Source organism: Brassica napus, chromosome C8 (genome assembly GCF_020379485.1).
Source record: "Brassica napus cultivar Da-Ae chromosome C8, Da-Ae, whole genome shotgun sequence".
Classification (NCBI taxonomy): domain Eukaryota; kingdom Viridiplantae; phylum Streptophyta; class Magnoliopsida; order Brassicales; family Brassicaceae; genus Brassica; species Brassica napus.
The window spans coordinates 37,766,569-37,781,226 of record NC_063451.1 but is presented as its reverse complement, the minus strand read 5'-3'; the positions used below and the strand labels follow the sequence as shown (position 1 = coordinate 37,781,226).

The 14,658-nt window shown below is 40.6% G+C and overlaps 1 protein-coding gene and 1 long non-coding RNA gene across 4 annotated transcripts; one reads left to right on the top strand and one right to left on the bottom strand.

The window, feature by feature from the left end:
* Positions 1–885: 885 nt before the first annotated feature.
* Positions 886–2,660, bottom strand: LOC106396256. Its single transcript, XR_001279454.3, has 5 exons — positions 1,780–2,660; positions 1,532–1,623; positions 1,365–1,443; positions 1,176–1,258; positions 886–1,085 (listed from the first exon to the last, which is right to left on the bottom strand). It is a non-coding gene; the product is annotated as an uncharacterized LOC106396256 (long non-coding RNA).
* Positions 2,661–11,249: 8,589 nt separating this feature from the next.
* LOC106396255 (glucan endo-1,3-beta-glucosidase-like) lies at positions 11,250–14,092 on the top strand. Of its 3 annotated transcripts, none has more exons than XM_048764665.1 (3): positions 11,282–11,841; positions 12,515–13,401; positions 13,760–14,092. In XM_048764665.1, exons 1-3 carry the CDS (start codon positions 11,383–11,385, stop codon positions 13,761–13,763), a joined length of 1,350 nt encoding a protein of 449 aa, XP_048620622.1. In that variant the 5' UTR covers positions 11,282–11,382; the 3' UTR covers positions 13,764–14,092. The 3 variants fall into 3 exon arrangements, with proteins under 3 accessions (XP_048620620.1, XP_048620622.1, XP_048620621.1); XM_048764664.1 differs by having other exon boundaries at positions 12,515–13,407; XM_048764663.1 differs by lacking the exon at positions 13,760–14,092 and having other exon boundaries at positions 11,250–11,841; positions 12,515–13,515.
* The last annotated feature ends 566 nt before the right edge of the window (positions 14,093–14,658 follow it).

Genomic DNA, 14,658 nt, shown 5'->3' with positions numbered 1-14,658 from the left:
ATTACCAGTACCACTCACTCTACGTAGCATACATTTTATTTTCTACAACCAAATAATGACATTCGTTAATAATAATGAGTTTCACCGTGACGATTATTTAATTTAGTTTCTCCATGGGGTTTTCCTAATGTTATATTTTTCTTATGATTACCAACGATAAAGTTGAGAATAAAGCAACATTATAAAAGCTTAAAGGTCAAAATTGATAAGCCAGTAGCCGAAAAAGCGATAAATAAATAACTAAAACTAAATACCCATTCGTTGACAGCAGCATTATCTGGCCAAATCCCGTGAGTTTCATCATTCAAAAAGTACTCTACTTTTTGAAGTGGCTAACACCATTACTCATCAGGGATCAACTATAACAAAATACTAATGGAAGTAGAACACATGACGCATCACTATATCAGGTCTAGTTGATGATTAAAAACTTAGATCAGTTTTGATGATAAGATTTAAAAGACAAGTATTAAAAAAAAGTTTATACCACCTTTCTTGTACTTGTTTTACAGCCGCAACAAATCTACACAGAAAGCAATACCAATGTTCGTCGACCGCACAAACTACAACGCTACCAATTTTCAAAACATTAATTAAAAATGATTAATTGGACAACGATAGGAGTCATTGAGTTTGAGAATAAAGTTGAGAATAAAGCAACATTATAAAGAACTGATTGGTTTCAATGAATCAAGTGTCTTAGAAAAGAAAAGCCGAGACGTTTGTTATTGGGCTAAAATCAATTGTACTGGACTAGACCGCAAAAAAAACACTTCCTCGATCGGGCTTGTATTTATCTTAATTTCCTTTTAATTAAATAGCTCGGACGTTAAGAACACGGACACAGCATCAAGGAAGAGATTTTCTTGTAAGCTCACAACTAAATAAAAGGTAAAATGATTGTTGCCTTCTCAAGATAACATACACATGAAGCAAAGAGTATCATAATAAAACTGTATCGACTTATTCATTTTAAAAATCAGTGTTGAGACTGAACAAGCAAAAGGAAGCTAGATATTGCTTAGTGAAACTCATTAAGCACTCTTCTTCACCTCGGCAGCCTTGATGATGTCGATAAACTCAAGCTGCAAAAGCAACAATGAAAGAAGAAGAAAAGCCATTAGTTAATGGTTTTGCCTGAGATAAACAAAAGACAAAACACAATATAAATGTACCTTTAGAGAAGCACCACCGACCAAGAAACCATCAACATCGGCCTGACCACCGAGCTCTTTGCAGTTACCACCATTGACGGATCCTGATAATTTATTTACATAATCAAGCTAAGTATCAAAGAAACTTTGTAGAGGAGGCATTTGGTTCAAATCAAAGTACTGTCATATGATATGGTATTTATTGCTTACCTCCATAAATGATGCGGGTTGTAGCAGCGACATCATCACTCACATTCTTTGCAAGCCATTTCCTCAGCTCATCATGTACCTTTGTTCATAGACAAGAAAGAATATTGGATTTCATATATAAAGTCATCGCGAGAATTAACAGCTCACACGCATAGAAAATAACTTACTTCCTGAGAGCTTGGGCTGAGCTAGGCCTGGGCGTTCGTGTCTTCGGGTCGGGTTCGGGCCGGTTCCTTTCGGGTCCAGGTTTTTTCGGGTCCTAAATATTTAGACCCAATAGGTACTTACGTAATTACTTAAGGCATAAGAGGCAGGATATAATATGAAACAGGACAAAGAAGAGAACACAAAACGAAACTAATTTGTTTCTAACACAAAATAAATCAAACAGAACTCAGCTGCGAGGGTATCTCACCTGACTTCACCAGTGAAGGCACCTCCTTTCTTAACCCAGCAGTTTTGAGCCGCGACATAGAAGTCAGACCTCAATTTGCTCTTAACAAGAGGAAGAAACACATATGGAAGGCTAACCACAACCTCTGCATTTGCGAAATTTCCACTACGTTAGTAACCAACAACGTGTATAATAAGTTACTCCTATAAACATTACATAAAACCTAATCATATTTGCATAAACAGAAAAACATAAGTCAACTAATAAGAACTACTTTTGATAGATTTGGTCATCCAAGCAGATAGAAACACAAAGTATATGATCTAACCACAACATCACTACATGGCTAATGGACACAGAACTGTTTGTATACACAAATCAAATACGTTTTTATCAGAGTAAAGGCAATTCAGATACTCTTCTAATTAGTAATTAACATGTCCCTTTGTTAAGATGAAGATTTATAGTATATGCACATGCCAACGACATCCTGGGAAGGTACTTGAGCTTCGTTAAGAGTGTTGACAATCTTCTTCACTGTGAATAAAAGGAGACTGAGAGATCTTGATAAAAGCTTTACTTCTAACTTGTATTCGCTCTCTTAACCAAAAAACGTTTCTTTACAAGATAATCAAATATATCTCCATCACACACGGTTTACAGCTTGGAAGGCATCATACCAAATACCTTTCTTTACAGCCTGGAATGCATCATAATGTCAAGACAAAGCTATTCCACAGTTTACTCCAGCTGGCACATTTGACTTAAATGTTTGTTTACTGTCATCCCCTCGCAAACTGATGGTGGGTGGAGCACCAACACTCAGTTTGGCTCTGAGACTCTGAAAGGAATGGCGCGGGAGAGATTTAGTGAAGATATCTGCAAGTTGCAGTGCAGAAGGAATGTGCTGAACCTCCAGGACACCAAGAGCCACCCGCTCCCGAACATAATGGTAATCTGTTTCAATATGTTTAGACCGACCGTGAAGAACCGGGTTTGCTGTAAGATAAACTGCAGAGAGATTGTCACAGTGAAGAACGGCCGGCTTTGGTTGTTTGATCTTCATATCACGCATCACAAACGAAATCCATGTTAACTCAGAGGCCGTGCTTGCAAGAGCTCGATATTCAGCCTCAGTGGACGACCGGGAGACAGTCGGTTGGCGCTTTGCCGACCAGGAGACAATGTTGGAACCAATCATGACACAAAAGCCACCAGTCGACCGTCTTGTCTCTCTACACCCTGCCCAATCACTATCACTATACGCGACAACATCCAAACCAGAGTTCTTACGGAAGTAAATCCCCATGGATGAAGTACCACGAAGGTAGCGAAGAACCCGCTTCAACAAATGAAAGTCAGCTTCAGTTGGAGAATGCATTCTCTGACAAATGAGATTCACAGCAAACTGAATGTCGGGCCGAGTGATAGTAAGATACTGTAACTTCCCAGCAAGACTCCGAAAGTAGCTAGGCTCAGGAAACGGCCGAGTATCTTCATAAACTTGATCAAGTCGCAAAGGGAGAGGTGTATGAACGTGATTACAAGCAGACATATTGGCATGGTGAAGAATTTCTTCAGTGTACTTGGATTGAGAGAGGAATAGACCATGATCTGTACTCTGAGCCTGAACTCCCAAGAAGTAGTGCAGATTACCCAAATCTTTCATGGAGAATCGGCTACTGAGCTCAGTGATAAGAGACTTGAACAAGAATGAGTTTGAGCCAGTGAGAAGTATATCATCTACATAAAGGAGGAGAACCAATGTGTCGCCATTGTGATGATAAACAAAGAGAGAGGGATCAGCTTTACTGCAGACAAAACCATACTCAAGAAGGAAGTTACTAAATTTATCAAACCAAGCCCGTGGGGCTTGTTTTAAACCATACAGAGCCTTCTTGAGAGAGCACACATGATGAGGTTTAGTGCAATCTTCAAAGCCTGGTGGTTGTAGCATATAGACTGCTTCTTGAAGATCTCCATGAAGAAAAGCATTTTTAACATCAAGCTGAGTGATGTTCCAATTCTTTGAAGCGGCTACAGCAAGAACTATCCGAATGGTAGAAGTCCTAACCACGGGGCTGTATGTCTCTGTAAAGTCTACTCCTTCTTCTTGATCAAACCCCTTAGCGACTAACCGCGCTTTAAGTTTATTGAATGTCCCATCTGCGTTAAGCTTCACTGTAAAAACCCATCTGCAACCAAGTACATTCATAGTTTCTGTAGCTTCTGTTAAAAACCAAGTGTTGTTCTGATAAATCGAGTCTAGTTCATCCAACATTGCTTGATACCATCCAGAGTGCGCCAAGGCTTCAGCTATAGTCTTTGGTAAGGAGGGAATCGTCTTGCTTGCGACCAGAGCGTAACGTGGATTAGGTTTGCTAATACCAGCTCGTGATCTCGTCGTCATAGGATGACTAGGCTCTGCTACGTCTGGTGAGACACGAGGAGGTGATTGAGCAACCTCAGGAAGAGTTGTGGTGGATACTTCTCCTTCAGACAGCTCGAAGTCTTCCATTCCATGATCAGAACGAGTAGGAGTTGCAATAGGCGTATCTTGACCCGTTGTGATAGGATCATCCTGTTGAGGATACTCTGTAACTTGAGGATACTCTGTAACTTGAGAAGATACTGTAGGGAGATAAACCGGAGGGGCTTCAAATGCAGTACCATCTTGCCAAGCCTTAAGCAAACCAGAGTTGTATTTCACAAGCAGATGTTTATACTGTCCAGTGAATGGGAAGGTCTGTTCATCGAAGATAACGTGGCGAGAGATGTAAACTCGACCTGTTGGCGGATGCAAACACCTGTATCCTTTGTACTGAGGATGATAACCGAGGAAGACACACTGTAAGGAACGTGGCTCGAACTTGTGTTGAGCATAGGGACGCAAGCACGGGTAGCACGCAGAGCCAAAAATTCTGAGAAACGAGTAGTCTGGTGCTTTACCCAAGAGAACCTCTGAAGGGCTTTTATTGTTCAGAACAGAAGAAGGGATCATGTTGCTGATGAAGTTGACAGAGTAGAAGGCCTCAACCCAATATTTAAGAGGAGTATGGCTTTGAAATAACATAGAAAGACCCAATTCAGTAAGGTGTCTATGTTTTCTCTCAACAATACCATTTTGCTGAGGCGTTGAAGGACATGACACAAGATGAACAATCCCTTGATCTCTGAGATGATTGCGAAACCTGGTGCTCATAAACTCACCACCCCCGTCGCTCTGAAAGACTTTCAGTTTCTTGTTAAACTGATTTTCGACTTGTTTTTGAAAGACAATGAACACATCACAAAAATCAGACTTGGCTTTAAGAGGTATTATCCATGAGTAGCGACTAAAGTTGTCAACAAAGACTGCATAATACTTGAACCCTTGAACTGATACAACCGGAGAAGGACCCCACATATCACAATGTATCCGATCTATGGGTTCTTTGACACTAGACTCTGAAATAAAAAACGGAAGTTGCGTACTCTTTCCCATCTGGCAAGGTCCACAAATGGGAGAAATGCTGCTCTTATTGACTATGATTGCCTTGCTTTGCTTGAGGAGCTGAAGAATCTGGAAGTTCGCGTGTCCAAGTCGTTGATGCCACACCATATCGCTAGCTGCACACTGACGGTTTGAGAAGTAAGCCGCAAACTCCTTCTTCTCCAGCACATACAAGCCTCTATTTCGAGTTCCCTTTGTCACCACCTTGTGAGCATCGAGGTCGATGACATAGACAGCATTAGAGTCAAAGAATACTCCACAGGGGTAATCATCACACAGTTTGGATACAGATAATAGTGATTTTTGCATTGAAGGACAGACAAGAACATCGTTTAGAGGGAGGCTACCTGTCTCAGTGGTGAGCGTTGTGGAACCAACGTGGGTAATCGGAAGGAAATTGCCATCAGCCACCATGATATGCTCAGAACCATTGTATGGAGTAGTATTCTGCATCTGTGATGTATTAGGAACCATGTGAGCAGTGGCACCTGAGTCAGCTATCCATTCCCTGCCACTAGGATCAGAGACTGGAAAAGCGGACAGAGCATGAGGAACGTCGTCACTCTGATAAGAGTTATCAAAGCGGTTCCAGCAACGAAGAGCGGAGTGGCCGGTGCGGCCACATATCTGACACACAGGGCGAGAGTTGTTGTTGTTATTGCCACCACCAGAGTTGCTGACTTGTTGAGTGAAACCTCTTCCACGAGTTGAGAAACCACCACGACCAGAGTAACCACCGCGACCACGAGAATAGTTGTTGCTTCGTCCTCTGTTCGAGTTGTTGTAGTACCCTCGGTGAGTCTGGAAAGCCATGTTGGGAGTAACATCTGATGTTGCTTCATACGACTGAAGACGAGCATCAAAACCAGAAACATCAGAAATCACATCGTTCAGAGTCGGAAGAGGGATTCGAGTCATGGAGCTCTGAACAACAGTGATGATTGGATCATATTCTCTTCCAAGGCCATTGATAAATGAGAAGATCTTCATGGATTCCTCTATGGGCTTCCCAATGGAGCTCAACTTGTCACATATGGCTCGAAACTCACGACAGTAGGTAGTAAAGTCTTTGCCTTTCTTAGTCATCAACTGGAGAGACCGTCTGAGCTCAAACTCACGAGCAATAGAACTCTTGTTGTAGTTGTCAGCTAATGAGAACCAGACATCACGAGACGTAGATAGACCATGTACTGTACCTAGGACTTCCTCAGTAAGTGTGCCAAAGATCCAAGAAATGACGAGTTGATCCGTACAAGTCCAAGCTTCAGAACGAGGATTTGGGGCTTGAATATTGACGTTGTCAACCACGGTTGTCACTTGCTCCGGCGGAGGTGGAATCTGGCCAGTAACGAAACCCAACAGCTTCTGACTGCGGAGAAGAGACTCCATTTGAGTCTTCCATAGGAGATAGTTGCTGTCACTTAGTTTAATGGTAACAGAACTTGTAATGTGAACACTTGTGGGAAAAGGATATGGATCTTGCTCAGCCATGACAGCACCTGTTAGGGTTAAATGAGCTCTGATACCATGTGAATAAAAGGAGACTGAGAGATCTTGATAAAAGCTTTACTTCTAACTTGTATTCGCTCTCTTAACCAAAAAACGTTTCTTTACAAGATAATCAAATATATCTCCATCACACACGGTTTACAGCTTGGAAGGCATCATACCAAATACCTTTCTTTACAGCCTGGAATGCATCATAATGTCAAGACAAAGCTATTCCACGGTTTACTCCAGCTGGCACATTTGACTTAAATGTTTGTTTACTGTCATTCACCTCCTCAACAGTTCCGTTCTACATCGATTCAAAGTTCACAACAACAACATAAGCGTAATCCAAATCTTAGCCAACAACATCCATGCCAAGATCCAATCAAAGCATTAATACCATCTTTATGAACGATGATCACGAGAAACGACGATGTAGAGAGCTAGACCGAGAGAGAGTGTTCAGTGGCCGTTGTCTCTCGCAGGGGTCACTATTATATTATACCAACTCTCAATATTATTTGAGTTTGGAAATTACGATCGTGTCTAGGCATAGAGGAATATTCCCCCGAGAGGACTTAGGAAGGAAGAGAGAATATTAAAGTAAATTACGAGGGAAGGGGAAATATCATCGACGTGTAGGCCAAGGTCTGGAAAGATGAGGGTAATAACGTAAGTTTACGGAGTAATGTGGCGTGGAGAGTGCTGCTGGGCCTGTGCCTGTCGCAATAAGGTTTTACGGCCCATCAAAATGCATGAGGCAAAAGAAATAGATGAAGCCCACTAAGTATGTTCTTCGTTTACTAGTTTAGTTTTCTGAATATATTTCGGCTATCTTCTTTTGTCTGATTTTGACGTTGTAATGTTTTTTTTCTTTTATAACTATGGTGTAATTCTAAAAACTTTTTAGATCCAAAGACTAATCACCACGAAACATGCATAATTCACGTAACGTTGTCATGCTGGGTAATCCCGTTTCATTTGGAAGTCTTGAAATTTGACTCTCTAAAGCCCAATATTTTTGAATTAAGTTGTGTAATCCAAAGTTTAAAAAACCACCACGGTTAATGAAACTGCCAAACTGGTAACATGTTTGTTATCACCATTGGAAATTGTATTTCAATAATCTCGGCTCCAAACATGTTCCAAAAGCATAGGGTCTACAATCTTATGTTCACCTAATTGATTTTTTTTGTAAAAAGTATATAAATTAACTTCCAATTTACCTAATATGGTTTTTAAAAAAGTTGTCTTGCCTTGGTTGTATAATCACTTAATCAGCGTAATTGGGGTCATTGGCAAAATGACAATGACAATAAAACTGTTATCTAGTAGCAGCGGAGAAGGAGACATGGAAGGATCGTTCTCTAGGCCTGGGCATTTTACCCGGATCCGAAGACCCGAACCGGAACCGACCCGAAAATACAGATTTGGATCCGGGTCCGGATCCATGCTAAGTACCTATTGGGTCTTCTTTTTTTGGATCCGCGGGTCTCGGTTCGGATCCGGGTCCTACCCGAGACCCGTTCAGGTATCCGAAGTACCCGCAAATAATTGTATATACTAGGTATATTTGGGTGATTGAGTATATTTTTGGTATTTCAGACTTTTTTTAAAGTTCCGGGTTTGGATTTTCGGGTATAATTGTAGGTTTCGGGTGAAATTTTAGATTTTTAGAAAATATAATTTGGGTATCCGGATAAAATTCGGGTATGTTTTGGGTTTTCGGGTCTGATTTTGGATAAATTTTTGGGTATTTTTGCGGTTCTTCTGGTATTTTTAGAGTTTTCGGGTCCAGTTCGTGTATTTCGGGTCTATTTCGGGTCCTAAATACCCGAACCGATCCGGATCCAAAATATACCCGAAAATATTGGATATTTTACGGGTATTAAAATTATAGACCTGAACCGATCCGGATCCGACAAGATCCGACCCGGAACCGACCCGAAAAATTATAAGTATCTATATGGATCTAAATTGCTAGGACCCGAAAGACTCGGATCCGACAATACCCGATCCGAACCTGACCCGAAGACCCGAAGACCCGAATGTCCATGCCTACTTTCTCTACTAAAGAAAGCACAACAAGTGGCTAAACAAAAGGGTACGTAAAGGTTAAGAATCAGCTTCCGGAACATCATACGTTGATTCGAATCTATTTGACTTTTGTCGGCGGTCTTCAGACTCCTACGATTCTATCATAGTAAACACGTGTCCATATGACAATCAGAAACCGCGTCTATCAATTTATCTCTTTTTCTTTTTCTTTTCATTTAATATAAAGTTTGTTAATTGCTGTCCAAAAAAAAAGTTTGTTAATTGTACCAAATATATAATTAGGACACTCAAATCGGTCATTAAAATTAAAAGCATCTTGAGAAAAGCATATCCACGAAAATCAACGCTCCATATCTACTTTGGGGATGATTGGAATTAACGGTAGATTTATTTTTTTGGCCTTAAAATTTAATCGGTAGATTATTTTGATGTATCTTTGTAAAGTACTATTTTTACAGTGAAAATAAATTTTTCTACCACCATATTTTAATGTTGTAGAGATTTTTTTATGTGAGTTTTCTAAAGAAAAAAAACTTGTTTGATTGACATATAGTTCTAGATTAAATTTTGACTGCCAGAATATCTACAATCGCGTCCAATCAATTTTTTTCTTTCCAACCAGTAAATTTGGCATATACATAAAAATAGGATAGTAAAACTAATCATATAAACTAATTTTGAGATTAGCAAAAAACAGGTTTAGATTTTGGACTTTTTGGATTAAATCACACAAAAAAGTAACAACCAATTAAAACAGCAAAAAGACAATAAAACATGGACAAAATAAAATATAAAAAACTATATTTAGCCAATTAACTAATTTATTGGTGAAAGGCGCTTCCCATGGATGGACTGGTATCCTCGCTGGTAGAGACTTACTAGCCTCCCACATTGGAAGAGCAGTGGGAGAAGGGACAGAGATCAAGGTATGGACGGATGCTTGGATATCAACTACGTCTCGCATTATACCGTATGGGCCACTCAAGGAAGGTACAAATGATCTCTATGTCTCTAATCTTATTAATCGAGGTACCTGTGAATGGAATATAGAGATGATCAGTAGGATAATGCCTGATTTTGTTGAGGAAATATTGACTATCAAACCGAGCAAAACAGAAGCAAGAGATTCCTACATTTGGTACCCAGCGAAGTCTGGCATATACTCCGCAAAGTCAGGGTATGCTGCGGCTATTGCTGATAAAGAACTCTTGGACAGTAGCGCTCCGCTTGACTCCTTTGATTGGCATCGATCGGTGTGGTATATTTCCTCTACGCCAAAGCTACAGATCTTCATTTGGAAATCGATTCAAGGAGCTCTTCCAACGGATGGGAATCTACAGAAGAGGGGGATGTTACAGAATACTAACTGCGTTCACTGCGGTCAGACTGAGACTACTGAACACCTATTACTACATTGCCCCTACGCGGCCTAGGTATGGAGCCTAATTCCCCTGTCTGGGACTTTTGATCCGGGGCTCTGCTTATCAGTTAGTGAAGCTGCTCAGACATCAAGGACATGGACCTGTTTGCCGCCGAGTGGTATAAGCAGCGACATCTTCTCTTGGGTGTGTTGGAATCTATGGACCACTCGGAACAAACTTCTGTTTGAGTCAAGACCAACCTCTGCACAAGCCACGGCCACTAAATCCCTTGTGAATGCTCGTGAATGGCTAGAGGCTCAGGACCCCACCAAATCTCCACAGAAGAATACTCAGATCCAAGCAAGACCGCCATTGATCCCTGTCGAGACAGTAACTTGTAACACCGACGCCGCTTGGAAAAAGGAATCTCTCACCGCTGGTCTGGCCTGGATCTTCGACTCAGCTTCATCACTCACCCAATCAGATGGTTGTCAATACCAAACTTGGGTCTCATCAGCGCTTATGGCTGAAGGGTTGGCTATTCGGGAGGCTCTCTCTCACGCTCAACACCTCGGCATCACCAAAATCTGGATCCGTTCAGACTCTCTTTCGCTCATCGGAGCCATAAACTCGGTTAACAAGCCGGTGAATCTCTACAGAATTCTCTCGGACATCGAGTCTCTATCATCGTCTTTCGTTTTTTGTTGCTTCTCCTTTGTTTCTCGTGACCTTAATGGGCAGACAGGCAATTTGGCAAAAACCTGCCTCTATAGTGTGTTCTCCTCCTGGGCCTGAGGCCTTTTAATGAATGTTTTAAGTTGATAAAAAAAAAAAAAAAGCCAATTAACTAATTTTTCACGGTCATGACCAAATCCACTTTTTCCAATTATTTACGACTTTGCCTAAATTTAAGCCGACGAACGTGAAAAGACAAGAATCTTATTTACTTTTTTGTGGTCAAATCTTATTATTTACTTCCTTTTTTATGGATCAAATCTTATTATTTACTTCTATTTCTAAAAATTCCAGCTGTTCGTCACTATCAACTATACATACACACTTATAGCACACGTATACCCCCCCTATACAAACAGTCATATCTATTTTTATCTATTATATATAATAGTTTCTCAATAAAACATTAACTCTCTCCTCATAAATAAACACCCCCAATCCCGTGAATCGTTTTATTTTCCCATTTTCTCCAAAACTAGCAAAACAATGGCCAAAGCGCCACCGTCAATCTCTCTCCTCCTCCTCTCCGCTGCCGTATTTCTCACCCTCCCCGCCACTATATCCTCCATAGGCGTCAACTACGGCACTCTAGGAAACCTCCCACCGCCGACTCAGGTGGCGAACTTCCTCAAGACTCAGACTTCCATCGACAGCGTCAAGATCTTCAACGTGAACCCCGACATCATCCGTGCCTTCGCCGGAACAGGAATATCCGTCGTAGTCACCGTCCCTAACGGTGATATCCCGGCGTTAGCTAACGGAGTACAAGCTCGTCGGTGGGTTGCTGCTAATATTCAACCGTTTCATCCTCAGACAAAGATCAAGTATATCTCTGTCGGAAATGAGATTCTTCTGTCCGGTGATGATAACATGATCAAGAATCTTTTACCGGCGATGAAGAATCTTAACGCTGCTTTGTTTCATGCTGGTGTCAAAGATATTAAGGTCAGTCATCTCTTCATTTCCTAATCTCCAGATTTTTTCTGTTTTTGGTGAATAAAATAATTAATAATACGTTTGATGTCATTATTGGGTATTTATTTCCTAATCTTCAGATTTTTTTCTGTTTTTGGGGGATAAAATAATTAATAATACATTTGATGTCATTATTGGTTATTTAGTAACTGAGGATTGGCGTGATAAATGCATTTTTTTACCGAATGCATTGATTGCGCATAATGTTGGAACAATGAATCTAAAGTTAAATCCAAAGTCCAAATCCTTGCGCAGCTGCATAATGTAGTTCAACGGGTTTCTTTACTTTTGCTTCATTTTTTTCATTTATAAAAAAGGAAAAATATCGCAACTTCGCAAGTAAGCAAATTTTCTTTTATGATAATAATAATCATTCAAAGGTCCGACCATATAGACTATCCCACGTGCTGTTTCACCGTCTTGTTTGTCTTTACATTCGGATACTTTCCTAGTGTGTCTGCCATGTCTTAAAGCGTCCTTTGATTACGTCACAAATACTGAAATACATATTTGGTCCGAGTAAGATCAAATAATATACTAATTTCATAGCAAATTTAGACCAATATGGTTATCAATTTGTAACTTGTTTGATAATAATTGTTTTTAATATATTGTATACTATTTTTTTGCAACTTCGTTTCAGGTTACAACCGCACATTCGCTTAACATCATAGCCTATGAACTGAACGGTGCACCAAGCAGCGGTCGATTCAGACCCGGCTGGGACAAAGGCGTATTAGCTCCAATCCTAGCGTTCCATCGCCAGACCAAGTCTCCTTTCGTGGTCAACCCTTACCCTTACTTCGGTTTCGATCCCAAAAACGTCAACTTCGCCATTTTCCGCTCACCGTACAAGGCGGTCCGTGACCCGTTAACCGGAAAAGTCTACACAAACATGTACGATACTCTCATGGACTCGACTTACTCAGCCATGAAAGCTCTCGGCTACGGTGATGTTGACATCGTCGTTGGTGAGACGGGCTGGCCGTCTGCCTGCGATGCGTCTTGGTGCTCTCCTGAAAACGCGGCTTGGTTCAACCTCAACATTATTAAACGTGCACAAGGCCAAGGAACACCTCTCATGCCTGACAGACGGTTCGAGACTTACATTTTCGGTTTGTTCAACGAAGAAGGCAAGCCCGGTCCAACCGCAGAGCGGAACTGGGGGCTTTTCTGGCCAGATTTTTCACCGGTTTACGACGTTGGCCTCCTCAGAAACAAACAAGCTGGTGGTGGTGGTGGACGTCCAGCACCAGCATTGCCAGCGCCTAGTGTTGGTGGTGGTAAATGGTGTGTGGCCAAGTCGGAAGCTACTGATGGGCAGTTGCAGGGAAATATTGACTGGGTGTGTAACCAGGGAGGCGTTGACTGTAAACCGATCCAAACCGGTGGTTCGTGCTCTAACCCGAACAGTTTGAGGACACAAGCGTCTTTTGTGATGAATGCTTATTTCCAGAAAAACGGTCGAACTGACCAGTCATGTTATTTCAGTGGAAGCGGAGTCATCGTAGGGGAACAACCCAAGCAATGGTGCGTGTAAGTACTAGAAGTGCGACATCTCTTTAAGAGATTTGTCTATGTAGCATTTGTTTGGAATAAAAAAAAAGACTTAAAATTATGGTTTATGAGGTTTTTTTTGTTTGATTTTCTGGATATTCTTCTAGTTCTGAGGTTTCTGTATTCATTTCCCTTTTTTCAAATCCTTTTATTTGAATAAATAAGGATGAAATTCTTATAATATTTACTTTAGACATACGCTTAACGCGTTGATCACGCTGGCTCGTGATCTTTATGTTTGATAGATGGTCCATCAACCTATAAAGCAATTTGAACGTTAGAACATAATCTCATCAGCAAGATAATTATGTTTTTTTTTTTGATAATTCAGGTAATCCGGACACCACGGAGGGAATCCGACTAGCGCATAAGTACACTTCCGCAGAAGGCATCCTGGAGAGCCGCCTTTTTCACCCCATTTTAATCGACGGTGGCTAGTGGGATTCGAACCCGGGTTCGTATTGGGGCCAAAACTCCCTCAAAACCACTGGTCGTCCTCCCTTGGTTAAGATAATTATGTTTTCCAGGTGGTTCCTTGACCAATCATACATTGGTAGGTTGGGTGACACCAATATATGAGAAATTCCAGTCTTAAAATTGAGATTTATATTTTCAGATCTGTATAACAAAATCATGAAATCGAATTTAAATATTCAAAACCAAATCTAAATTTTCTAGTCTATGAATTTGTAAATGTTTCTTATAGATCAACTTGGTTAGTATTTCCTTGCCAATGACCACCGGAAGTCATCGAGGATCAGTGGCAGAGGCAAAAAGAAATTTTGTGGGGGTCATAATTAATTTTTATTATAGGGAAAGAGGGCATATATAAGACTTGAACATACGACACATGGGTCAAAAGGGGTGATCTTAACCATCTGTCCAAGACAATAACGTTAAAACCAAGCCTATATTTAAAAATTTATTGATTTTATCGGGGTCCCTCCATGGCTCCGCCACTGTCGAGGATCACAATGGGACGGATCAGGTATCCAGACAATTTTAAGATATCCGGATCTTTATCCGGCGGATCCATAATTTTATTATCTTTATCCGGATCCGGGGTTCTCGGATATCCGGATGTCGGATATCCTTCTAAAAATTGTAATATTCGGCGGATATCCTGATCGGATTTGGATCCTTAAAATAAATAAAAAATAATATTAATATATATATATATATATATAATATTAACAATAATTTAAAAATAAAAATATATATAATGTTTTT